The 27468-nt window shown below is 38.6% G+C and overlaps 3 protein-coding genes across 3 annotated transcripts; 1 reads left to right on the top strand and 2 right to left on the bottom strand.

Annotated features, from left to right (window-relative positions):
- Positions 1-1224: 1224 nt before the first annotated feature.
- On the top strand, positions 1225-13935 carry pcolceb (procollagen C-endopeptidase enhancer b). The gene is made up of 9 exons (XM_020922041.2): positions 1225-1327; positions 4822-4930; positions 7190-7448; positions 8159-8283; positions 9269-9405; positions 9707-10419; positions 11645-11725; positions 12379-12549; positions 13618-13935. The coding sequence occupies exons 1-9, from the start codon at positions 1245-1247 to the stop codon at positions 13746-13748; spliced, it is 1809 nt and encodes a 602-aa protein (XP_020777700.1). The 5' UTR covers positions 1225-1244; the 3' UTR covers positions 13749-13935.
- Positions 13936-14762: 827 nt separating this feature from the next.
- On the bottom strand, positions 14763-19177 carry LOC129409839 (transmembrane protein 272-like). Its single transcript, XM_055156642.1, has 5 exons — positions 19081-19177; positions 17445-17525; positions 17316-17366; positions 16869-17075; positions 14763-16245 (listed from the first exon to the last, which is right to left on the bottom strand). Exons 2-5 carry the CDS (start codon positions 17500-17502, stop codon positions 16043-16045), a joined length of 519 nt encoding a protein of 172 aa, XP_055012617.1. The 5' UTR covers positions 17503-17525; positions 19081-19177; the 3' UTR covers positions 14763-16042.
- Positions 19178-20304: 1127 nt separating this feature from the next.
- LOC129409692 (transmembrane protein 272-like) lies at positions 20305-23769 on the bottom strand. The gene is made up of 5 exons (XM_055156188.1): positions 23725-23769; positions 22770-22850; positions 22438-22488; positions 20869-21075; positions 20305-20552 (listed from the first exon to the last, which is right to left on the bottom strand). The coding sequence occupies exons 2-5, from the start codon at positions 22825-22827 to the stop codon at positions 20305-20307; spliced, it is 564 nt and encodes a 187-aa protein (XP_055012163.1). The 5' UTR covers positions 22828-22850; positions 23725-23769.
- Positions 23770-27468: the final 3699 nt, after the last annotated feature.

The following is a 27468-nucleotide window of genomic DNA, read 5'->3' on the forward strand; positions in this document are numbered from 1 at the left end:
AAGACTTTGTAAACTCTTTACAACAAATACTGCTACTGCAACAATGACTGCCAGAGGTGGGTAATAGGTCTACAGTTATATTTACTTTTCATTTTCTAGTCATATATTTTTACTGCAATTACACTTGGTTAATATTTTTATTGAAGTAACAGTACTTGAGTAGAACTTTTGGCTCCTCTTCCCACTGTGATTTCTATATATGCTTTCCACATTGCCACAGGAGATGAAATATTTAAAATATTTGCATCTGAAAATAAATAGAGCAGACCACATTTAGAATGGCTTGTGTATTACTACAATTCAGAGGGAGGGACTTGAAGGTCAGTGACTTGGGACTTGACTCGGACTTGAGGCCTGTGACTTGAGAAGACTTGAGAAGCACTTATAAATCTGAATTCTTTCTATTCTGAATGTAATTATTCACACTAAGATCTTGTCAAGACATTTAAAAAGGAAAAATTTACATTTCTACAACTCTTATATAGTCTATAAATACTCATATATAAATATACTATGATTTTTTAAGTACAATTTAATTTAAAATTCACATAAATTGCAAAAAGCTATATTTCGTACTTTGATTTAAAGACTTGAAATGACTTGAAGCTCAAAGCTTGACTTGGACTTATGAGCCAGTGACTCGACAATCGACTTGGACTTGCTTGTATTTGACTTGGGACTTGACTAGGACTTTAGGTTAAAGATTTGAGACTTACTTGAGACTGGCAAAACAATGACTACCAAGTGCTTCTGTAATTTTACTATCATCAAAACCAGGGCAGTAATCTATTTGTATAGAGTCAAAAGTTTGGGCATACCTTCTCATTCAATATTTTTATTTAACTGTTTTTCTTTGCTACATAATTCTATATATGTACTTCATATATTTGATGTCTTCCATATGCATCTAAAATGTAGTAGTAAAACATAAAGAAAACAGTGAATGAAAGGGCGTGTTCCAAACTTTTGAAAAGTACTGTATGCATGGTTAGAATGAGGATTTCAGCAAAACTGAAAAAAGTGATTGGCTCTTTATACTGTATATTTATCTGTACACATTATTGATTTTGGCGTAGTAGTAGTTTATGCAGTAATTAACTCACCCCTTCTTCTACCTCCCCCGTGACCCCGCCCCTTTTTAGAACCTCTCCACGCCTCTCCTCTCCTCTTTCCCTCTCTCCTCTCCTCTCCTCTCCTCGTCTCCCTCTCTCCTTCTCTCCTTCTTAGCCTCCAAGGACTTCACCATGGAGTTCAGGGTTTGGGATATCTGCTGGTTTATCATCTTGACCCTAGGATGGACCAAGGCTCAGACTCAGACCGATACCAGGTACATTAGAAGCTTAAAGGTGCATTGTGTAACTTTTCTAGTGGAGGTTTTGTTAAATGCTTTTTTCCGTGGAGATGTTATTGCTTTGTCTGGAATGTTTTACAGTATGGCATTAAACCTTTCTATCTTCATGGAGACCAAACCAACCTAACCAACAAGTTACAGGTCAGATCTGTAGAGAGGCGACCCTGCTCACAGTCAGAATGTCTGTTTTTTTATGTATCTTTGAACTATAAAACCACCTGTAATTGAATAACTGTAAAGTAGAGCTGTTTAAAGTCATGCTGTGGAACATTCTAGGCAGAGCAATGACATATCCATAGAAACAAGCAACAAGCAGGTGACACTTTAAACATTAGAATCTTTTTTGCTTTTTGCTTGGGTACACCTCCACACTGAACTTAATGCACGTGGCAAGTCAAGTTTCAAACAACGATTTAACTGTTTTTTCTTCTGTGGTAGTTGTAGTCTTTACACTGACAGAAAACTACAAATTAGGCGGTTTCTGTGTTTAGAATACGTGGTTGGCATCTCCTAAACAGACAATTTTGAGAACCATTAGTCACATGATCAATCACGCCATGTCTGATTGGTGGTTTTCAGATTCTACACGTATCTCTATTGGCGGGCATGTTCAGCAGTTACTATGGTAACACAATTCACACATTAGCAATAATTAACAAAAAGTTTAAGAGTGTTTGAAAGCTCAAGAAAAAAATACAAAATTGATTTAAACCACACATTTTCAGGATTAATATGAGCATTTATGGTCCTGCTTAATTCATAAATGAATTCATAAAATTTCTTTCAGTGACTAGACCCAAGAACTGTGAACTTGTGTCAAATATTTTGGCATTAAACAATATAGCCTACAACTACAGCTCATGTTGTGATCTTGTTATTTAACTACTAAAATAACTTATTTAATTCTTTTGTAGTTTTAATGTCTTACTCTATCAATAACTAGAAGAAAGCATAGTGACTTAAAGGTGCATTGCGCAACTGTTCTGGTGGAGGATCTGTCACCTGTTTGTCTTCATAGAGAAGTTATTGCCCTATTAACCCTCTCTATCTCAAAGGAGACCACTATAGGCTATATTACAGGTCAGATCTGTGGAGAGGCAACTTTATTCACAAAGTGAATTATAGTATTTTTTATCATAAGAAACACCCGTAATCAATAAATGCCAGATAGGTTTAGTAACAGCTCCATGGAGACAAGCAGGTGACGGACCTTTAAATTAAAAATGTTAAACAAAATACAGTCATATAGTGATTGTTGTATACACATTGTTTACTCACTTGGGGTGTAAATTCACTTGGGACAAAAACACATGCTTGTGGGTTTTGCTCAAAGCCAAATGTGGTCACAGCATTCCAGCGTAGAAAGAATAAAACTGACAAAAACAAAAGTCTCGATCTGATCTGGCAACACTTATGTTACCAGTGGTGGAACAAATGAAGTGAAAATAGTAAAGCACTGTACTTTTAAGTAAGTAAGTTTAAAAATTAGGACATATATTGTTACTTGAAGGTGCACTGTGTAACTTATTTGGTGGAGGGTCTATCATCTCATCATCTTATCATCTCATCATCTCATCATCTTATCATCTTATCATCTTATCATCTTATCATCTTATCATCTTATCTCCATGGAGGCTTGCAAGTCAAATTACAGGTTAGAGTTGAGGAGAGGCGACCCCACTCACAGTAAGAATGGATGTTTTTTAAAGATATTTTTGGGCAATAAATAACAGCTATATGAATAAATGTAAGACAGATTACTGTGGACAATAAACTAAAGCATTAACATCTCCATGGAGACAAACAGGATGAGGACCCTCTCCAGAAAAGTTACACAGTGCACCTTTAAGCAGATTTTTTCAGTGGAACGTTTTACTTTTACTTCACTATATCTGAAAGCAGGCATCTGTACTTTCTAGTTCACTTCATTGTTGAACAGGACTGAAAAGTAAAAGTATTTTTTATTATAGTTTGAGACCTGTTTAAAAGGCTTATGGTTTATTTTTTAACTCATTTGTAATTTAAGCAAACAAAAATATACACAAAAAACAGCTCAGAAAAAGTCTCCTCAGTTGTTTCTGTTCAACAAAATTCAGCACAATTCTTTATTAAAATCATTACATTTTAAGTTTTATTAGATCTCAAAATCTCATGTGATACTTTTGCCTGTATTTCAGTATTTCTTTGCTCTGGTATATGTACTTTTACTAACAAAATTGAGTACTTCTTCGACCACTGCATGTTACAAATTATGAACTGCAAAGATGAGGAAAGCTTCAATTAAACAAGTGAAGAGGAGGTAATGCCCAAAATGAAAAGTTAGTAGAGTTTGATGTGTGTTTATCTGAATACGAGTGGGTGTGTTTGACCAGATGCCATGTGTGACCAAGGCTCCAGTCCCACTAAAATATTTCTCTCTCTATGAAGAAAATCCATAGCATTTTTATGTGTGTTGGCAGTTTTTTTGGGTTTACTTTGACCAAGTTTTGAAAAACACCGTCCAGGAAACTGAAAGCACAGAGGCAGCCTGTCCGTGTGTGGTTAGCAGCGTGTATCCCAGTGCATGTGTGTACCCATTAGTGTTACATAAGCAGAGTCCATCTATACTTCACATATACTACCAGTCAAAAGTTTGGACACACCATCTCATTCAATGTTTTTACTACTTTCTATATTTTATAGACATACAGAATACTTCAAATATATGTAGTAAGATCTATGGAATTGTGTAGCAAATAAAAAGAGTTAGAGAGTTATATTATACCATTTTGTGATCTTTGTCATAATGTTGTTTCCTCATCAAAAACATAGCTGGAGTTGTGTTTTGTTTCATTCACACTTTTAACACACAAATCCTGCAGTTATTCTCTCAAAGAGTAAACACTCTGTTCCACCTTGTGATGTCATGTGGCAATACAGGAAGTGATCCACTGTGTTTTTAAACACCTTACAGCTTCACTAGAATCATTTGGATCATTTCAGCCTTGGAATTGCCAAAAAAAATAAAAAATAAAAATAATAAATAAATAGTAAAGGGTAATTTGAAAACTACTACTTCATGACATCAGAAGGTGGAAGGGCATTTAGAGCTTTAGAGATATAGAAAGACAAATAGTGCAGGATTACTCAAACATGTGTGAATTATGTTTTTGATTAAGAAAGCTCACGAGAGACAATTTTGAATAATATAGGCCCATTAAATAATTCTACTATGTATTTTAAAAAGATTTTATGTTCAAATCCTATGTTCCTCTTGTTGAAAAATAGTTATTTAACCTTTTTCTTTAATACATAATTTAAGATATCTTACTTCATATATTTGGTGTCTTCTATATCTAAAATGTATAAACTAGTAAAAAGAAAAATAGACACTAAAAGAGATGGTGTGTCCAAACCTTTGACTGATAGTTTATATACTTCACATATGCTGCTATAACTTCAAATCTCTCCTGTTTTTTTGTTTTTTTCAGGCCTGTTTTCAACTGTGGAGGACACCTGGTGACAGACTCAGGCATAGTGGCGAGTGAAGGCTTCCCCAGTCAATACAAACCCAACAGCAAATGCACCTGGTACATCACAGTGAGTAAAATATGAACGACGTATTCAAGAGGGACCAGTGTATACAGAGAAAACATCATGGATTTTCTCTGCAACATATTATAGATCAGGGGTGTCAAACTCATTTTGGTCCGGGGGCTGTATCCAACCTACTTTGATCCCAAAGGGGCCAGATCAGAAAATTCATGGCATATAAACCCCAAAAATAGCAATAAGTTCAAATATTTGTGCAGAGAAACGCAAATCTATTATTATGAATTGATGAACTCTTTCTTTTACAAAATATTATATTATTAACCACCTGAAACTTTAATAAAAATGCAATTTCAACACAATGTTTTAACATTAACTTGTATGCAAATAGGAATAAGCCCATTTTTCTTGGAAAACCCTGCACTCGGCGTCCACTTTTCTCATTTTTGACATTTTGCTGATGAGGGTGTCACGGTCAACAGTCAAAACAATTGTCCTTTATGAGCATTTGGAAAGAGGCAAGTCTTCATTTGTGCTGCTTTGGTCGGAGGCACCCACACACAGAGACATAGAAATATAATTAAAATATTTTAGTAGAAAATCAGCCCAGGGCCAGATTAAAGGTCTTGGAGGGCCAGATCTGGCCCCAGGGCCGTATGTTTGACACCCCTGTTATAGATAGATACTTTATTGATCCCGGAGAAAATTCAAAGTTGAGCAGCAGCAATAATGACATAGACATAAAAAAAAAATATTTAAAGGTGCACTGTGTAACTTGTCACCTGCTTGTTTCTATGGATATGTCATTGCTCTGCCTGGAATGTTCCACAGTATGACTTTAAACATACTTCTACCTTACATGTATTCAATTACAGCTGGTTTTATGGGTCAAAATACCTATAAAAACAGGCATTCTGACTGTGAGTGGGATTGCTTCTCCACAGATCTGACCTATAACTTGGTCTGGTTTGATCTTCATGGAAAATGAAAGATTTAATACCATACTGTGAAACATTCCAAACAAAGCAATAACATCTCCATATAGAAAAGCATTTGACGGGCACCAGAAGTGCAGACAGCAGTCCATCCTCTTGCATTCATCAGCTGTAGCAATGTGTAGAGTTGTGTGGCAGGTGGAACAAATGACCTCCAGAGTCTGTCCGTGTAGCAGGACAGGGACAAATGTGCTCTCCTGTCCGGTGATGGTGCTGTGCAGGGGGTGCTGGGGGTTACAGGAGCTTGTTTAAGGCTTGTATGACATCACAAGGTCAAACAGAGTGTTTTCCATCTGAAAGAAGAAGTCAGCCTAAATATGCAGGGATTGTGTGTTAGACATGCGAGACATAAACAAAACAACTGTTTGATGAGGACACGACATTATAACATAAATCCAAAAATAGTGTAATATGGGGGCCCTTTAAACCACTCACTGCTTTATTTGAAAACAAGTTTGCTTGAATGTACCCAAACTTTTCTTTCTTCGCTCAGCCACAAACCCTCTCTGCTGATGTGGTGTGTTAATTAGTGGAGGGTTTAATGCAAACTCACCCCACAAAGACTCCAGCCTCTGTTTGACGCCCTGTTCTTGGTCTGTGAGAGTGGAGTTGGTCCACCACCTGCAGAATGATCAGGGTGAGGCACATAAACAATTTAACTTAAAGGGCCCATATTACCCTATTTTTTAATCTATGTTATAATATTGTTTCCTCATCAAAAACATTCTTAGAGCAGTGTTTTGTTTCATTCACACATGTTTAACACACAAACCCTGCATATTTATGCTGAGTTCTTCTCTCTCTAAAAATACATTCCACCTTGTGATGTCACGTGGAAGGAAGTGCTCCACTGTGGTTTTTAAACTCCGTCACTAGAATCATTTGGACAATTTCAGCCCTGGAATTCCTGATCTCTGCTGAACAGATGGTAAAAGGAGCTATTAACTTGAAAACAACTACCGCTTCATGACATCACAAGGTGGAACAGAGCATTTTCAGCTTTGGAAATGTAGACAGACTAACAATAAAGAATTACTCAAACATGTGTGAATGAAAACAAAACACAACTCCAGGTATGTTTCTGTTGAGGTTACAACATTATAAGATGATTTAAAGCTTACAAGAGTCAGGTTTGTGTTATATACCACTTTTAGATTATATAGGTCTTATTACCTTGATCCCATTCACTCAGCTCAGACATAACATCACAGTTTTCACTCACCCACATGTCTGCCCTAAATGTATCAGTGAACTCAGATTTATTGTCAAACTAACATAATAATCTGAGTCTTTACACTTTGTTGGCCTCCAGGTGCCCGAGGGTCACGTGGTCATGCTGTCCTTCCGCCTCTTTGACATGGAGGCGGACCCCACTTGTCGCTATGACTACCTGGATGTGTATAACGGGCACACTCGCCTGGTGCAGAAGCTGGGGCGCTTCTGTGGAACATTTCGACCTGGGGCTCTGATCTCTACCTCTAACACCATGATGCTGGAGATGGTCTCTGATGAGGCCACGTCTGGACGAGGGTTCCTCGCCTTTTTCAGTGCGGGGAAGCCACACGTGGAAGGTAGGCATGAGAATAAAATATTTGTACTCTATAGGACTTACATGATTATGTAAATGAATGTATCTGGTTTTCGGATTGTAGAATGTGATGATTTCATACTCCCAGTTGGGAGGAAGAGACAGTTTTCCCAATTGATTACATTGTACTTTCCACTGAAATATCTAAAAAGTAAATTCACAAAGAAGAAACCCAAGAACTCACTGTATTCTAACAAAACTCTACATTTTAACAATATGAATTTTAGCTGCACCCATCTATATTAAATATGACTGGCCTATAGACTACTGATGCCAACTGAAACCTGGCAATACAGTTAAAAAATAGGAGTGACCTTATTAAAGGTGCACTATGTAACATTTCTGGTGGGGCGTCTATGGAGATGTTGATTTGTCTGGAATGTTCAGCAGTATAACCTGGTAATTATTCAGAGTAAAAAAAGACAAAAAGAAAAGCATCCATTCTCCAGGTCAGCAGGGTCTATTCTCCACAAATCTTGTAACTTGACCTGGTGATTTTACTTTCTTGTCTGTCTTGTATCTAGATAGATATGTTTAATGATATACTGTGGAACATTCCTGGCAAAACAAAAACATCTCCATGAACTTGTTGTTGCCAGTAGTAACTATACGTTATTTTTTGGTCTTTTGAAATCCCTGTTTTTTTTTTCTATTTCTGTTTCTACAAACAGTAAAAGTATGATTTTGTCACAGAGAACCAGTTCTGTGGAGGCCGTCTCACCAAAGCTCAAGGCTCCGTGAAGACTCCAAACTGGCCCAACTCTAACTACCCAGCGGGCATCAGCTGCTCCTGGCACATCTCTGTGGAGCCCAGCAATGTCAGGCTATGGCATCTATCTATCTATGAGAGTCAGAATGATCTGATGATTTATAGCTTTTATTTCCAGACTTTTGTGTGGGTCAGGTGTGTTGACTGAGGTTTTATTTGAAGAAAAGGGCGGTCTGTATGTAGTGGTGAAGGGGCCCATCTCCAGGAAAACTGAACAAATTTGAGCTGAAAGCATTCATTGAGAGTCAGAGGTGTGTGCCCAGAGTCCAGAGATCTGAACGTAAGGATGTAGGAAAAGAGGCAGGACCAGTGACTAAAAGCCTCTCTTTATGCGACAAATCTGATATTTTCTCTAGTTTAAAATCCAGCTCAAACTGCACACGTGTGGATTTAAATTACATCAAACATCATTTTCAAATTCATTATGTTATATTTAATGCGCCTATGACAGGTTAGACGACTCATTTTACTAAAACACACTTAACATCATTATATTTAAGATTTAACAAAAAAAGAAACAAAAAATATATATATATTTGGCCACTTTTCAGGTGTAAAGTTTTACTTCTTGGTTGAAAATAATGACATCATACTAGAGTATTCCACAACTGTTACCTAGCAACCATGTTATACACTAGGTCAAACCCCCTCTAATGTACACAGAAATGAATATCTGACATAAGAAGACATGTTTATCTTGTTGAAACAATGTTTAAAATATTGGGAAAAAAGGTGTTCCTTGTGTAAATTGTGCCGAACTTTTGGACAGAATTCTTCCTATAAAGAGAACCCTAAAATAGAATAGATAGAAATCTCTATACTTCCTCTAATTTTCAACATATTTTTCAAATTTTCTTCACAAATATCTTCTCGATTTGTATAAAAGTATAATTTATATTTACAGGTATTATCGCACCAAATTAAGTCAGAATATGAGAATCATCAGAATCTTTAATTACACAAAAGATCATTTTCAAATCCTTATTCAAAGTCATTATTCTGTGTTTAATGTGCCCTGGTGTTGCTTTACACAGGTGATTGAGGTGAAGTTTGAGAAGTTGGACCTGGAGCCGGATACATACTGTCGCTACGACTACGTGGCCCTGTTTAACGGAGGAGAGACCGATGACTCCAGGAGAATTGGCAAGTTTTGTGGAGATACTGTGCCAGGGTGAGAATTTATTTAAATCTGTAATATACTGTAGGTTCCAATGGTACAGAAATTGGTCCATATATTTACACAGTGTTGTCCAGTTTTCAAAGGCAATATAGGCTATAGTTGTATATACTGTTGATCTCTATTGTAACTTTGCAGTGACATCAGTTCAGATTAAGCCTAACCTGAGTAATAGATCTTCAGACAGAGCAGTGCCTGCAGTTAGCATCACTTCCTCAGTGAATATTGACAACATCATTTGCAAACTATCAAAATTCTGGTAATTTGCATGCAACTTTTACATTGTCATCAACAGAACCATAGTGACCAATGGGAATGAGCTTTTGGTCCAGTTTGTATCTGACCTCAGCGTGACCTCGGATGGCTTCATGGCACTTTACAACAGCGTCCCCCGGGGTTCTCGTAGACCAACGGCTGGAGGGGACTTTATTTTTAGCTCTCCCAGCAGCTCTGCTCCAAAACCTACTTCCAAGCCCACATCCAAGCCCACAACCAAGCCAACCAAGCCTGCCAAGCCTACCAAGCCTACCAAGTCAACTAAGCCCACCAAGCCCACCAAGCCTATTAAACCAATAAAACCTACTCCGAAACCAAAAGCAAGCCTCAAACCTACCACGAAACCAATAAAAACAAAAGTGACTCTGCCCTTGAAGCCACCTGCACGCAAGCCCACCCCTAAACCAGGACTGAAACCTAGCCCCAAGCCCAAACCAGCCAGACCCACTCCACCGACGAAGAAGAAGCTTGCACCGAAACCTGCCACTAAACCAGTAGTCAAAGTTACACCGAAACCAAAGATTATCAAACCAACAATGAAGCCCAGAGTTAAACCAACCAAAAAGCCAGCAGCTCCTAAAGTGAAGCCCACATTAAAAACAGCCATTAAACCAGTGAAGCCTACGCCAAAAACTGGTTTAAAGCCCACGGTGAAACCAAAATGGAAGCCAAAAGCCACCCCCAAAACAGGAGTCAAAACTGTGACCAAGAAGCCCTCTGTGATCAAGAAACGTGAGTCATTTTTAGCTTTGGTTTGGGTCCTATATTACACAAAACTTACTCTTGTGAGCTTTAAAGGGATAGTTTGGAATTTTGGATTTCCTAGTGAGCCCGAGTGTTAGAGACATGTGGAGGCATGTTTTTAAATATTCCATCCAGTCCTTGTATTTGCAGAGGTCACTGGTGATAGGCTAGTGCATGTCAATGGCCATAGTTAGCCTGCCACTAAAAACACTCTTACCCACTCCAGAAAACACCCAAAGCAAATTACACCAGACTGTCGATGACGATGTCTGTGTCGATAGAATCATTTTAGAAGTAAAACCAACTTTGCTTTCCTGATAGAAAGCTTGGCAGCATTGGACTGATATCACTTAGCACCTGCTGCTGCTGAGAAAACATGAGATGATTCATGCAATGCAAGGTTAGTTTTATTTCAAACATTATTCTATTCTAACACAGACATTTACATTGACAGTCTGGAGTAATAATAGATTTGCTTCGAGTGTTTTGTGGAGTGGGTAAGACAGTTTTTAGTGGCAGGATAACTATGGCCATTGACATGCACTAGCCTAGCACCAGCGACCTCTGCAAATACAAGGACTGGATGGAATATTTAAAAAAGTGTCTCCACACGTCTCCAACACTCTGACTAACTAAGAAATGAGTTCTTATGTCCAAAATTCCAGGCTGTCCTTTTAAGCCATGTTATAATTTTGTTACCTCTTCAAAAACATACCTGGAGACCTCTTTTGTTTCATTCACACATGTTTGACTAATTCTGGTCTATTAGTCTGCCAACATCTCAAAAGCAAAATGCTCTGTTCCACCATGTGATGTAATGTAGTGTTAGTTTTCAAGTTAACAGCTGTTCAGTGGAGACTGGCAATTCCAGGCCTGAAATCATCCAGGTGTATGGAGTGTTAAAACACAGTGGAGCACTTCCTGTCATGACATCACAAGGTGGAACAGAGTGTTTTCAGTTTGAACTAATCTTAGATATGCAGGATTAGTCTGTTAAACATGTGTGAATGAAACAAAACAGGTCTCCAAGTATGTTTTTGGTGAGGTAACAATATTATAATATAGATCAGAAAACAGCGCTATAGGACCCTGGCAAAATGAAATACCTTTTACTGTTGGAATCACATTTTTTCCTGATTTAATATTTTAGGATCAGTGTGCGCTAAAAGTTTTTGCCTCTATAATAAATCCTGTTATGCTTTATTTCCCACAGCGTTACCACTGAACCCCCAGTGCACACAGACCTGTAAGAGGACAGGAACTCTGCAGTCCAGTTTCTGCCCTCATGACTTTGGTGAGTACTACATGGATGTGTATTGGAGGAATATTCACCAGTTTCCATGGAGACACAATGCACACTGCACAAAATGTTTTAAGATCATCTGAAAACTCAAGAAAAGTATACAAAATGGATTGACACAGTACATTTTCAGGAGCCTGTGATCAATACGAGTGTTGATGGTTCTGATTAGGTTCCAAATAAGTCTGTTCTTTTTGGTCAGATTGTATTAAATTAAAGGTGCATTGTGTAACTCATTTTGTCCATCAAATGCTCTTCTCCATGGAAATATTTCACAGTATCTGTCTATCTTCATCGAGATCAAACCAAACCAAATTACATGTCAGATCTGTGGAGAGGCAACCTCACTCACAGTCAGAATGCCTGTTTTTTGGGTATTTTTGAACTATAAAACCACCTGTAATTGAATAAATGTAAGGTTGAACTGTTTAATGTCTTACTGTGGAACATTCCAAGCAGAGCGATGACATCTTCATGGAAATAAGCAGGTGATGGACCTCAACCAAAAAGTTACACAGTGCACCTTTAAAGCTCAGATTAAAGTCTAACAAACCTCAGACAGAGTAGATAATATTGATGACATCAGCTACAAAGTATAAATAATTTTTAGATATGTTTTTTTCTAATCACTATTTCTCTGTTTTTAGTGCTCACAGGTAAAGTTACATCTGTGACTATGGGTCCAAGAGGCTCTGCTACAGTGGAGGTGTATCTCATAAAGGCCTATAAGCCTGGACGCCTGAATATCACTAAGTCTGGCCCCATCATGTCCGTCACTCTGCACTCTGCCTGCAAAAGATGCCCCGGACTCCTCAAAGGTACTCATAAAGTTTAACCTATGACTTTCTTACTAAACAATCAATTTTGATACTGAAGTCTAACTACATCCAGATTCAAAACTTATCTACTCAGACTGGATTTTAAGACTCAGTAATCTTTAGTCACCTTAAGTGTTTTATAAATAAAGTTTATATTTATGTATTCACTCAGTGGTCCAGGTAGGTTCCATAGTGTTCCATGGGCGTATACTAGTCTGTGGTCTTATACTTGTACTGATACAGCTCAGGATCATTCTAAAGCGATTCAGGAAAGGTTCAGTTCTGTCCTATGAATGTGACTTCTTAATACCAATACTTGTTCAGATGAGTATCTACAGTAGTTAGCATCTGATTTTCAGTACTTTCGACAACCCTAACAAGGGCACTAAATGTGTGCTTTAAATTATTGCACTCTGTTGACCATTGTTAATATTTTATTGCAGTGAACTTTGCACCAAAAAACTGCAAATTGGTTCATCATTGGTTATAATATTTTAATCGGCATTCACAAAAGGCCTATATTATGCTATTTTCTGCTCTCTTTTATAATGTTGTTTCCTCATCAAAAACATACCTGGAGTTTTGTTTTGTTTCATTCACACACAAACATGCTTATTTAGGCTGAGTTCTTCTCTTAAACAGGAAACACTTCACCTTGTGATGTCGTGTGGTAATGCATGTGGTAATACTCCATACATCTTGACTAGAATCATTTGGATAATTTCAGCCCTGGTATTGCTAATCTCTTCTGACCTTAAGGTAAAATGGAGCTGTTAACTTGGGAACTACCACTTCATGACATTACAAGGTGGAACAGAGTATTTTGACTTTTGGAGATAGATTAAACAGACTAATAATGCAGGATTACTCAAACATGTGTGAAACAAACAAAACACAACTCGAGGTATGTTTTTGAAGAGGTAACAACATTATAACATGACTTAAAGCTCACAAGAGTCAATTTTGTGTAATACTGGACCTTTAAGATACTAGACTAGAGCATCCCAAATGTAACAGAAGTTACAGAAGATAATATATATTTTTTTGCTTTGTTTTTCATCTCGGCAGGACGTAATTATGTGTTAATGGGAAAAGTTGACCCTCAGGGCAATGGTCAGCTGACTCCATCCAGCTTCACTCTTCTGTATAAACCCATCCACGCCAAGGCCCTCGCCAATCTGACCAGCAAAAAGTGCTGACCAATCACGATGCCCGGTGTTTCGTCAGTAAGTGGAATGTAATGAGACCAGAATACATGTATCTTTGACACATTTTACTGCACATTTTTTTTATAAACATTGAAGTATAAATCGAATCCTGTTATATTTTGTATGTAAATTATAATAATGTGATTTTTTAATCAGTAAATAAATGGCGTAAAACTGGTATTACGTGTATCACTGATTAAACATTTTATGCACCAATCAAATATCAAACTACTGCAGACTGAAGAATAATTAAGAATGTGGTGAATATTTTTTATTTGACCCATAATCTGATATTAATATTTATCAACTTATCTGCAGAGGTGGGTAGTACTCAATCACATTTACTCAGTTATGTTTACTTGAGTAACTTTTTGAAGAAGTTGTACTTTTTCTAGCAGCATACTTTTACTCCTCCTTGAGTAATATTTGTGTTGAAGTAACAGTACTGTTACTTGAGTAAAAGGTTTGGTTCCTCTTCCTACTGTAAATAAGGCTACAAGTAAGGCTACTTGAGTAATTTTCTTGAACACTACTTTGTACTTTTACTTGAGTAATATTGTTTTGTAGATTTAGATTTAGAAAGATTTTTTTTTTTTTAATTCAGCATTGTTTTTTACATTTTAAACAGAGGTTGAACATGCACATTTCGTTTTCTGCATTTAATAACTACAGGTTTAGACTTACCTACTACAACAGAGCAAGTGACATTTATCAATCTGTTTTGCCTACTTCCATCATGTTACTGATGGCGCCCTCTGTTGGTGAAATGACAGAACGCGCTGTAGATGTTGAAACAATTACATTTTTCTGTTTTTGAGACGATCTATGGAGAGTTTGGGGCAAGGGCAGGTCTGTGAAGAGGCAAGCCTCCTCACAGCAAGTGTTCATGTTTTTTAAAATATATTTTGGTGCAATAAACATTGTAGTGACGTAAATGTATTTGTTTCACATAGTTGGTTGTTTTTAGTTTTTCAGTTCATGATTGAGAATCTGACTGAAAATCAATTACTTTAAAAAGTGCTTTTTATTACAAAGGAGGAACAAGGAAATGAATAAACAGGTAAGAACACATAGGTACAAAATCTTTTCTCAGCTTTCATAAACAGTACAAAATATGTCTATGTGTGTATTATTTGTATGTTTGACAAAAGTAGTTAAATTTGATTAAAATGGGTTTAAAATTGCACTGATCAAACAAGGCAATGAAGGAAGGGAAAATTAGGAAGGGATACATTTCAGTTAAAAACATCATGATTCCTGAGCAGAAGATAATACATAAAATATGCAAATGACTGGGTTAAAGAATATCTTCCCGACTATTTAAATAATATTCGAATCATGTGAATGTAAAACAGACTTACATTGACTGATAATAAAGAGCTATAATATACTCTTAAGCGTCCAGTGTCTATGTAGTGAAAAACATTACCTGATTACTTTAGTTGGCCTTTCACCTGATAGTGAATTGGATGAGGTACATTTTCAAAGTGACAAAATCATCGTCTGAAAAATGTAAACAAACAAGTCGATAACTTGAAGTGTCTCATTCTTGTGCAAGAGAAGGTCTAGAGTAGGGCAGAGACTTTTGGCTCCTTTGTGAGATCCGAATTCTTTTTAGATCAGTTCATTTCAAGAGGCATTCAAAAGATTGGCTCTTTCTACATTTAATTATATAACAGAAGAGAATGTGAGAACTAATTTAACTACAAACAGACCAAGGCAGAGGTTTGTTCAAAATGGTTCAAACTGAGAGTGAGAGTGTGTTTAATTATGAAATTCTAAATAAAATGTTGCATTACCAAAATGATAAAAAATGAATTGTTATTAAAGGTGCACTGTGGAACTTTTAAGGTAGAGGGTCAACCAGTTTCTCCATGGAGATGTTATTGCTTTGCCTGCAATGTTCTGAAATATGGCATTAAACTTATTAGTCTCCATAACGACAAGCACACTCCACAAATATAATAAGAATAAATGCAGTTTAATACCATATTGTGGAAGATTACAGGCAAAGCAATAGCATCTCATTGGGATCAGACCCTCAAATGTTACGTAGTGCACCATTAAGGTGATGAATATAATTTTATTTTTTATTTTTTTAATGCACAAAGTTCTCACATTCTCACATTGCCTGCTCTGCTTCTGTGCTGATTATTGTGTTGCTTCAGCTTTATTCAGTGTGAAAATGCATACAAATTGGAGAGAAAAAGAGTTGGTTGAGATACTAAGGAAGGTTCATATTAAGGAAAAATTCATGAACATCACATCACTCTGGAGCTCTGAGCTCAGTCGTCTGGATCAGCGCGCCCACACAGGCAGAAGCAGCAGAGCACACAGCAGCCTCCCACCAATATCGCCCCCAGCAGGATGTAGGCCAGGGTGGTGGTCCAGAATGCAAACAGGTACAGCGTCTTATTGCAGTATGTGTCAATTATGGTTGCATTCTTCACATAGTTAGGCTCATATATACGGTAAATCCACACGTTACCTGGAGAATGAGTAAAAAACAAAATATGTGTATTAGAATAGGTTTCATTTTTTTTCAGGCGAAACTTATTTTTAGTTATTGACAAGATGTTGACAAAATGCAGCATGGTCCTGGCTCGATGGAACCATCAGGACAACATGATCTGCAAACAACCGAGATGAGATCCTGTGGTCCCAGAACCTGATCCCTGACTGTGCCTAGAAATTCTGTCCATAAAAACACTTAACAAAACCGGTGACAAAGGGCAGCCCTGAGGGAGTCCGACATGCACTGGGAACAGATCTGACCAACTGCTGCTAATGAATTCAGCTCCTGCTCTGGTCACACTTGGACCACACAGCCCTTCAGATAAAGGCCCCTGGACCCCATAGTCCTAGAGCACCTGCCTAACTAAGGACTTGGTCAAAGGCTTTCTCCCAGTCCACAAAACACATGTGGACCTGTTGGACAAACTCCCATGAACCTTCAAGCTGCCAACCCTCCCTTTGACTGGCATCATAACTCGCCTTGATATGCATAATAGCCCCTCTAAACCATTAAAAAAAAAAACTGGATCTGATCATAAACCTAATATGAACAGTGGGCCGGAGGTATAAGCTCCATGTGGGGATGCATAAACTCACCAGCAATGAACCAGCAGGAAACAAAGGCGGACAAAAGGGAGTTCCAGGCTGTGCACAGGCGGTGAAGGGGGCTGGTTGTCCCATCTGGGGAGTCTTGTGCACAGGGCAGACAGGCCAGGATGGCCAGTATCAGACCGCACACCCCTATCACCACCAGGTAGATGGGGATGTAGTGCTCCTTGGGGCACTCATCTAAGTACGCTGCACCTGAACAAGAGGGGAAAAAATCCATAATCCATAACGTAATGTGGTAGCACTTTGTATTTAATTTATACTATAACCATTACAGCATAACAGGACATCAACATTTAGTAAAAGAGTAAAAAGTATTTTTGAGGATATCAAAAGAAAAAAAAGAAGAAAGCATTTTCGAAAAATCAGTATATTACTTGAGTTAAAGTCTTTTGTACTTTGAACTTGTACAAAAGTCAAAAAGTTTCTACTTACCAATGGCTATCTGTGCCACAGGCAAGATGCAGACTACCACTTTACTGCATACTAAAAAATAACATATTTGTATTGAGTAAAGGCTGTGTTGAACAATGTAAATATAAGAAATAACTTGTCATATCTTACACATTATAGGCAGAGGGGGTCTAGGGGTTTTCTTGACACGATCGATAAGCACACTCATGGTCAGAGACAAGGACTCACCCACTGGAAGCAAAAACATAATTAATAAAACATGATGGTTAAAAAGGACCTGTTGGACTTATTTTACTTGACTTTTACCCACTATTTTCTGATCTGTTATATTGTAGGTTCCTCATCATAAACATACCTGGAGTTGTGTTTTGTTTCATTTACACGTTTAACACACAAACCCTGCAGATTTAGGCTGAGCTCTTCCCTAAAACTGACAACACTCTGTTCCACCTTGTAATGTCATGTGGTAATACAGGAAGTGATCTATTGTGTTTTTAAACTCCATACACCTTCACTAAAACCATTTGGATAATTTCAGACCTGGAATTGCCAATCTTTACTGAATTTATGGCAAAAGATAGCTTTGGAGATGTAGACAGACTAAAAATACAGGATTACTCAAACATGTGTGAATGAAACAAAACACAAATCCAGGCATGTTTTTGATGAGATGCCAATATTCTAACATGACTTAACTTGAGTCAAATTTGCATAATACAGGGCCTTTAAAATCAAAAGTAGACTATATAAATGTGCAGTTGGTGCCACTCAGTAATAATTCAATAGTCAGTAATATTTGTTATTAACTCACTCTGATCTGAACTGAATTTTCTGGAGACTAAGGTTCCAACTACTCAAAGTGGACATCAGCTAAATGTGCAAAGCAATAGCATCTCCATGGAGTGAAGAAAAGTTCCATAGTGCACTGTATAGTTGTGTTACTTGTCTCCGTGGAGATGTCATTGCTTTACTTCCAATATTCCAAAGTATGGCATTAAAATTTTCTCCATAGAAACAGACAGGAGGCACTGTCAGGACAAGTTACAGGTGAGATCTGTGAAGCGGTGACCCCACTCACAGTTAGAATGCAGGTATTGTTCAGCAATAAAAACACCAATAATTTTATAAATGCATCTAATATAAGTTTAATACCATATTGTGGAACATTAAAGGCAAAGCAAGAGCATCAGCACCATGGTAGCGGACCCCAACCTGAAAAGTTACGCAATACACCTTTAATCACTCTCTTTTATTGAAATGTGATCTCTTTATTATTATTATTATTATTAAGACAGCTTTTTTTAAGGTCATACACATTGTCTTGCTTTGTTTGATGACACATAGAAAAAAATACAGTTACAAATGATGATGAGAGCGAGACAGTGTAGTACTATGATGACATACACATAAATACACAAAAGGAGACAATCAGTGAAGTGATTTAAGTGACTGCATTCTCCACACAGCCAGTCTGACAACTTTAAGGACTTCCCATAACTTCAGAACACAGCGCTGAACTCTGCTGATGAAGCTGTTTGATTTTCATGATTTACCAATTGCACGATTAAACTAAAAATGCTACTATAATGTATATAACAAGTAATATGTTGCTTATGAGGCTCGCTTGTTGCGTTTGTTCAAATAAGGTGAGCCCCACCCTTCGTAACTTCGTAACATAACTTTTACGTCAAATAACAACACTGTACACTGTGTATTGTAATACTCATCTAAAACTGACTTTTTCATCTCTTGCTTTTGATCTTGATTTATCCGGAGTTTTTCTTACCTTACGCGTAAAAGTGTGCCAGTTTACCTTCCCAGCTGCGCCAGTGTGACATCCAACGCGCTGCGCCTACAAGAAACATGCGCCTGTGAAGGTCACGTGAGCAGCAGACGTAGAAGGTGATTGGTCGAGCGTCGTCTTAGTCACATCTCATGAGAACGTGTCTGTAAACTTTTTCGAATATCTTTGACAGGTCGTAAGAATGTTGTCATCAGTTTGATCTTTTCATCTAGAGCAACTTGAGCACATTAGCAAGATTTTATTTGGGCTATTTATTAACTACTACTGATTCAAAACCCTAGTAAATATGACAAATGCAATTATAATATCTGTCATTACTCAAGTTCCATGTATTTTAAAGGGAGTATGACACATTTAGATGATTTTCGAATTCTAAATCATGATCAGCTATCGGGAATTCAGGATAAGCCTAGACTTGTTGAACAACTTTGATGAAATATCCCCACACAAAACAAGTTCACATGTATAAACTTACTTACTTACCTACTTACTGCCTCTGATGAAAACAATCTCCCTGTGCCACCCACTTATATGTCCTAGGCGTAACAGATTAAACCAGAAGCAGAGAGGTGCAAAGATAAACAACAGCAGATCAGACTAAACAAATGAGAAAATATATAAGAAATATGAACACAGCAAAAATATATATTAAATGTGCAAATTACTAAAACTAAACTAAAACTAATGAGACAGAAACAAAAAATAAACTAATTTTAGAATAAACAAAATTAGCAAATAGTACATACACTCTGTAACTTATTGCTTGGGGATTTGTCATATGCTTTTTTCTGTGGATATATCATTGCTCTGCTTGGAATGTTCTACAGTATGATATTAAACAGTTCTACCTTACATTTATTCAATTACAGGTGGTTTTATAGCTCAAAATACCTCGAAAAGTATACATTCTGACTGTGAGCGGGTTGACCTGTAACTTGGTCTGGTTTAGTCTTCATGAACATAGAAAGGTTTAATACCATACTGTTCCAGACAAAGCAATAACATGTCCATGGAGAAAAGCAATTAACAGACCCTCCACCGGAAAAGTTACACAATACACCTTTAAGTTTACATTGTATTTCCAGTCAGAGTCTATGTAGTGAAAAACGTTGCCTCACTACTTTAGTTGATCTTTGACCTAGTAGTGAACCGGATAAGGTGCATTCTCAAAGTAATACAATCACCATCGGAAACAAGCTGATAACTTCAAATTTGTCCGCTGTCTTGAGCAGGAGGTCTGGGGCTCTCAGCTTCATCATCGGGATCAGAGGACACACACAGGCTGATACAGATGTACATGCAGGAAATTCCCAATAGAACAGCCCCCAATATGATGTAAACCAGAGTGGTGCTCCAGAATGCAAAGAGGTACAGCGTCTTATGGCAGTATGTGTCAATCATGGTTTCATTCTTCACATAGTTAGGCTCATATATACGGTAGATCCACACGTTACCTGGAGAATGTGTGAGAAAACAAAATATGTTTGGATTTGCATTTGCATTTGGATCATTTCAGATCTGGAATTGTCAATCCCTACTGAACACAAGGTAAAAGGTTGCTGTTAATTTGAAAACTACCACTACATGACATCACAAGGTGTAGAGCATTCTGAGCTTAGGAGATATAGAGGGACTAATAATAAAGGATTACTTAAACACGTGTGAAGGAAACAAAACATAACAGCAGGTATGTTTTTGAGGAGGTAACAGCATTATAACATGGCTAAAAGTTCACAAGTCATAACAGTGAACCTTAAGAAGTAAACTCACCTGCGATGAACCAGCAGCCGAGGAAAGTGGACACAAGGGAGTGCCAGACAATGCTCAGGCGGTGAAGGGTGTTGGTGGTCCCGTCTTTGGGCTCCTCTGCACAGGGCAAACAAGCCAGCAGGGCCAGCATAAGGCTGAACACCCCCATCACCACCAGGTAGATGGGGATGTAGTGCTCCCTGGGGCACTCATCTAAGTATACTGCACCTAAACAAAATAAAAAAGAAGGCACACCATAACTTAAGGGTCCTTTAATATGTGAGCTTTAAGCCATGTTAGAATGCTGTTACCTCCTCGAAAACATACCTGGAGTTGTGTTTTTTTTCACTGATTCATTATAACATAGATAAGAAACTAGTTTAACATAGGCCCTTCAAAAGTAAAGTAAAAGCATGGTGAGCAAAATGCTGAATCTATAATCTAATGTGATAGCACTATGTATTAAATTTATACTATAACAAGTACAGCATAACAGGGCATGCAGACATCATAATTTAATGCATGGGTATAAAGTATTTTTGAGGATGTTTAAAGAAAAACATTTGTTACATATCAGTTGCTTGGGACAAAGGAAAGTAGCACAGACAAGATGTAATGGGTATAACATACAATAATAAATTAGAAGTTCCCAATGAAAACTAAATGACAAGGAAGGAGACTCTAAATGAATAAGGCAAAATTAAAGAAAAATACAAATACCCAAGGACCAAGCCACAGTGGCAGTCACAACAGATAGGCTAGGTCTTTAGTGACCTCTAGTGTCTCTGTTACAAATTACAACTTACACAGTCAAACAGTTACACTATGGTATACACAAACAAGAGATATGTCTGAATCAGAAGATGGCAAGCTGTCACTGAAGTCCAGCCACATGGACAAGCAGGTGGGTGGCACTTTTACTGGGCGAAGCACTGGCAGGTTTAGGCAGGGGACTGTTGGAGCAGGCGCCAGTACTTCAACCACTGCAGCAGGAATCAGGAGCCAACAGCAGAGACGGGTACGCCACCCACCGGTCAGGCGCCAGGACTCAGGCAGCATATGTAAATATATAAAAGGCACATGCAGTGAAAACAAAGATGGAGCGCAGGGCGAGGGGGGGGGGCCAAGCGCCGTAACAGTCAAAACTTCACTATATTACTGGAGTTAAAGGTGCACTGTGCAGCTTTCCTGGTGGAGGGTCCGCAACCTACTTGTCTCCATGGATATGTTATTGCTTTGCCTGGAATGTTCCATGGTATGACATTAAACATATCAGTCTAACATTTATTCATTCATTACAGGTGTTTCTATAATTCAAAAAATCCTTCTGTGAATAGGGGCGTCTCTCCCCAGATTTGAACTGTATTGTAACATAGTGCTGTAACCTGCTTGTTTCCCTTGTGATAGATACGTTTAGTCTATACTGTGGAACATTCTAGATAAAGCAATAATATTTCCATGGAAACAAGCAGGTGGCGGACTCTCCACTAGAAATGATACGCAGTGCACTTTTAAATTCTCTTACTGGCTTTGTTCACAGAGCCTATTACTTGTACAAAAGTCATAAAAGAATGCAGTGTTTTTACTTACCAATGACTATCTGCGCCACAGGCCAGATGCAGCCCCACACTTTACTGCAGACTAGAAAATGACATATTTATAGAGATTAAAGTTTGTACTGAACAATGTAAAAATACTAAATAACTTCAAGAACTGTCTATTAGGGCTGGGCAAAAAAATCTATCAAATCGGTTAATCAAATTTGAAGTTTAAATTGATTTGTTTAGAAGATTTAATTTAATTTTTTTTAAAATTGGAAACTGGACTGAAAATGCACAAACTCACTACTGTCACAGGAACCAAAGTTTTCAGAGAATTTTTTGTGGATAGTGCCCAGCCTTAATGTAAAATGTATGTCTTACACAGTGTAGGTAGAGAGGGTTTACAGATATTCTTGACAGGCTGAAGCAACACACTCATGGTTAGTGACAAGGGCCCACCCACTGGAACAAAAAATATGACAGTCATTGTAAAATAAAAAGTAGATTATATAAATGCACAGTTGGTGCTACTCAGTAATAATTAAATTGTAACAGTACTATTTGTTATGTAGTTATATGTTTTGCTCTGAATGAGAATTTTTGAGAGGAGATGTCTTCAGCATTTGAGGGGTGCATGCCCAGTGATGGAATGTATCGAAGTAAAAGAAGTAAAGTACTGTAAAGTACTGTACTATACTTATGTACATTTTAAAGCGGCTACTTTTAGCAGGTATCTGTATTTTCTACTCCACTACATTATTATATATTTATTATAGTCTGAGACCTGCTGAAGAGGCCTATGGATTATTTTTAACATGTTCATAGTCTGAGCGAACAAAAAAGTGCTTCTTCAAATTTGTTAGATTGTCTCAAGATTGGACAGACGTTTTTCATGTTCTATGGTTCGATTCAGTGGCGGACTGGGACTCAATAATGGCCCTGGACTTTTCCCCCACAAATCGGTCCACGGTAGAAACTGAGGACCAGGGGTGGGACTTTTCCAGAACGCACAGATTGCCAGTCAGCCCCTGGTCCGGTTCCAGACCCTTATGTCTTCGAACAGAATGTAGAAGAGACTGGCTGGTCAGACAAGGTCAGTGTGAACGCTACAGATGGAAGGATTTGACTTTAATGATTTTACCAGTTGCACGGTCAGATCAAAGCGCTACTAAAAACACTTAGTGGAAATAATGCACGCCCAACCCTTATCACTCACTGACAACCGCTCCAAGCTAAAGGTTTACGTCAAAAAACAACAGTACGTGCATTGTAATTCTCATCTAATACTGACCTTTTCATCTATTGGTTTTGACACTGGTTTATTCGGTTTTCTTACCTCAAGCGTTAGTGCCTTTCCAGTTGCGCCTGTCACACATGAATCTATTACAGTCACATAACGCACCGCGCCTGGGAAGGTCACGTGATCAGCTGACGGTGAAGGTGATTGGTCGAGCTTCGTCGTACTATTAGACTATCTGCACGGTTTGTGTGTTAAACATGTGTGAAATTAAACAAAATTCAAGGAAACGACATTAGAACAGATCAGAAAATGGAGTCATATATATGAGCTCTAATAACAAAACCTCCCTCGTGGCGATCGAAATATACAGACTCAAAGTACACATCTTTAGCGCAGCCCAGAGACCTGTAAAGCCAACGTTTTGGAAGACTTCTCGAAATGATGTGATGAGACAGAACTACAGCCGTTTACACAGGACCCACTGGAAACCAGACAGTGTCATGAAAACACAAAACAACAGAGTAAAACAGCAGAGGTCTGCAGCCAATCCTCTGTCAGGAAAAGACTTAAAGACTAAAAGAAACATTGGTTTGGAGCAGAGTTCAAAGGAAAACATGAGGCATATGTGTGTATTAGATAGCAATGATTGAAAGTCTGTATTCATTATGTTCAGGAAAGTGAAAATGAAAGACATTGTTATTTGTTTTAGTAAGAAAAAAAATTGGGAATATAGCAGCAAGGAACAATGAACAATGATGAGCCAGGCTCATCCCTGTTTGGCTTCAGACATCAGACAAGATCAGGTGGTACAGCTGATATATGTAAATTCACTCACCAAAAGAGAACATTATGCTGACAAATTGTTTTGTTTTTTAATTGTAATTACTGTATATTTCATTTATAAATGTAATATATTTAATGTTTTCAAATTAAATATTTATTTTGATTTACAGTAAAATGTTTTCTATTCTAATGCTGCGTTCTAGAATGTTGCATTTAGAATGTTGCATTAGAATGCCGTGGATTCTGGAACATCACTGGTCTGTGTGACATCACAGCTCGACATTTGTAAGGGGGAGATCTGCTCAGACTTCTTCACTTCTAGCCAGACCTTGATGGAAAACACAAACGAGACAGAACTTCAGCAAACACATTTCTCTCTCTCTACTGTAATGGACGCACACATCTCCTACATGTCGACCAACGACTCCATGTCCTCTTTCCAGCGTTTGGACAGCCTGGCACAGGGCTTGGGTCTGTCCGTGGACTTCACAGAGTTCACCACGGCAGCTCAGCCCCACCCTATCTTCACTGTCCGAGTTTCAGTCGGGCCCTTCAGCGCAGAGGCGCAAGGTCCTGACCAGAGAGAGGTTAAGATTAGGGCTTGTGTCATGGTGACAGACATAGTGGAGTCGTATCAGCGGAACCAGAGCTACGCCGACCTCCCGCCCCACTGCCATCCGGACTTCGGTCTGGGCAAAGACTCCTGCACTCGCCTGTCCGAGGTGCTCATGGCCTACAGACACCCACCCGCCCAGTACCACCTGCTGGGGGACACAGTGACTGGCACCCACTGGCCCTTCTTCATGTGGTTGGCCGTGGACCAGTACACTGCAGTGGGCAAGGGGCGCTCCAAGCAGGAGGCCAGGAGGAGAGCGGCTGCAGGTGTGCTCCACATGATGGGGTACACAGTCCCAGAGGAGGAGCTGCTCTCATCTGATCCTGAGACCACAACAGAACCTGCTTCTCAAACCACAGCAGAACCTGCTACAGAACCAAATGTGACTGTGAGTCCAGAGGCCTCACAGGAAACTCCAGACCAGGAGACCACAGCTGAGGACCAGCTGGAGCTGCAGCCTGTAAACAGCTCAGGCAGTGGTGATGTTTTAGAGGAGACATCAGAAGAGAGCCACAGACACAGCTCTCATGAACCTGCCAAAGAGGAGCAGAGCAAAGACACTTCAGCTCAAACTGGACTGGAAGAGCTCGAAATGATTGAGAAATACGTTCCAGAAACAGCTTTTCTGAAAGATGTTGCTCGAAAGGAGTCCAGTACACTAGAGACTCCCAGTCCAATGGAGGTTCACATCCTGGAAGAACCAAATGAGACACAGTCTCTGGACACCTCCAAGGATGTACCTACAGAAAAAGAGTGTGAGAAGCTGGAGATAGAAAGCCCAGCCTCAGCTCCAGAGTGTCACGCCCCTCCTCCTGAGTCTTCTGTGTGTGGAGTGGGCGGAGTCTGCTGGGAGCACCTGCTTTCCATCTCCAATCAAGCCTGCAACAAAGGCCCAGCTCTCCTGCCAGACTCTGCCAGATTGTTTCGTCTACCTGATGTTCCCGCCTTTCAAGACTCCTGCATCCCGGCATCTGGCTCCTCATCTCTCCACCACCTGACCTCCCTGGTTAATAAACCTTGTTCCTTTTGCATTTTTGTTGTAGTTTTGAGTCTTTTTGGGTCCACTCCAGTGTTACCTAACACAGAGCCTCCTGCAGCTCCTCAGGCCTCACACACCTTGGGCTCAGTTGAGAGCTTGGTGATCCATGTGCTGGTCCAGAAACTGCTCCAAAAGCTGCCGTCCAAAGTTAAGAACCACCATGATGCAGTAGTGCAGACTCTGGAGACGGCCAGAGTCCAGGACCAGTTCAAAGTCCCAGCTGACGTTCAAATCAAACCCAAGAACATCAAGAAGCTGGGCAAAGCTGCAGCCAGAGATCTGATCCATGAATATGGTTCTGCATCTAAACTCCTGTTGATGGCTTTGGGACCAGATCCCACAGATTTCCAGAAGGACGCTGTGAAACACTTGAACATCCGTCTCAGTGCCTTCAGGAACCGGCCAAGAACTCTTCTGGCTCGGCTGTTTCCAAAGTGGGACAAGCCCAATAAGAGGGCCTGGTAGACAGCGCCCCCTGTGTCCTTTAAGAGTCACTCCTTTGGTAGAGAGGGGTCAAAGGTCACTGGACACTTTTGAAGTTGAGACGTTTCACTTCCCTCCTGTTCATATAAAACCTGCGACTCCTTTTCTCCCACAAACCAAATGAGGATCACACCGACTCACAGAGGACACAACACCTTTATTCAAATGCATTCAAAAAATAAATAAACATTTCCCCTCCCCCCAAATATTGTTATTCTTTTTCTTTGATGTCTTTTTCTCTCTTAAAAAGCTTGCTCTGGGATAATCATCTATATGGTAACTAATGAAAAACAAGCTCAATCATTTCATTTAAAATTTGTTTCTGAAACTCTATAAACTGTGATGTTATTCAAACATTTTCTAGAAACTTGCACTTTAAACAGGCTTTTTGGACTTAAAACAAGTGGATTATTATGGATATTTGTTGGCATGTGGCAGCTAAGAATCCACAATGCCTTCGAACTGTTAATATTTGAACTTTTCGCAAAAGCTTCTGTTTATTTCATATGTTTATGACATTTGAAATCACAGCCCGCAGTCTGTAGATGCTCGTTTTAATAATAATAAAAAAAATAAAAAAAAACAATTATGAGAAGTAATCATAATATATTGCTTAAATTTAAGTTCTGATGATTCCCAAATTTTGACTTAATTTAATGTTATAATATCTGTTAAAATATAAATTTATAGTTTTGCACCAATCAAGATGCAATGTGTCAACAAAAGCTGAGAAACATGTTGAAAATTATGGGCAGCTAATTTGTTTTATATGTGCTTTTTAGTGCAATAGACCAAGCAATTCATTGTGTAAAATTTGTACATTTTATTTTACATGTTTTGACAAAACCAAGGTAAAAAATTACAAACTGACATAATCACACTAATCACACAGTGTCTTAAAAGGCATGTATTACGCTAT

Source organism: Boleophthalmus pectinirostris, unplaced genomic scaffold, assembly GCF_026225935.1.
Source record: "Boleophthalmus pectinirostris isolate CB_2022bp ecotype Guang Dong unplaced genomic scaffold, ASM2622593v1 HiC_scaffold_20, whole genome shotgun sequence".
Classification (NCBI taxonomy): Eukaryota; Metazoa; Chordata; class Actinopteri; order Gobiiformes; family Gobiidae; genus Boleophthalmus; species Boleophthalmus pectinirostris.

Excerpts from the sequence above, each read along its gene's own strand:
- LOC129409839 (XM_055156642.1), bottom strand. The coding sequence starts at position 17,502 with ATGAGTGTGCTTATCGATCGTGTCAAGAAAACCCCTAGACCCCCTCTG. Across the intron at positions 17,076-17,315 it reads TGTGGCACAGATAGCCATTG|GTGCAGCGTACTTAGATGAG; the intron begins GTAAGTAGAAAC and ends CCTCTTGTTCAG. Across the intron at positions 16,246-16,868 it reads TTCCTGCTGGTTCATTGCTG|GTAACGTGTGGATTTACCGT; the intron begins GTGAGTTTATGC and ends CTCATTCTCCAG.
- pcolceb (XM_020922041.2), top strand. The coding sequence starts at position 1,245 with ATGGAGTTCAGGGTTTGGGATATCTGCTGGTTTATCATCTTGACCCTA. Across the intron at positions 10,420-11,644 it reads GCCCTCTGTGATCAAGAAAC|CGTTACCACTGAACCCCCAG; the intron begins GTGAGTCATTTT and ends TATTTCCCACAG. Across the intron at positions 12,550-13,617 it reads ATGCCCCGGACTCCTCAAAG|GACGTAATTATGTGTTAATG; the intron begins GTACTCATAAAG and ends TCATCTCGGCAG.
- LOC129409692 (XM_055156188.1), bottom strand. The coding sequence starts at position 22,827 with ATGAGTGTGTTGCTTCAGCCTGTCAAGAATATCTGTAAACCCTCTCTA. Across the intron at positions 21,076-22,437 it reads TGTGGCGCAGATAGTCATTG|GTGCAGTATACTTAGATGAG; the intron begins GTAAGTAAAAAC and ends TATTTTGTTTAG. Across the intron at positions 20,553-20,868 it reads CGGCTGCTGGTTCATCGCAG|GTAACGTGTGGATCTACCGT; the intron begins GTGAGTTTACTT and ends CACATTCTCCAG.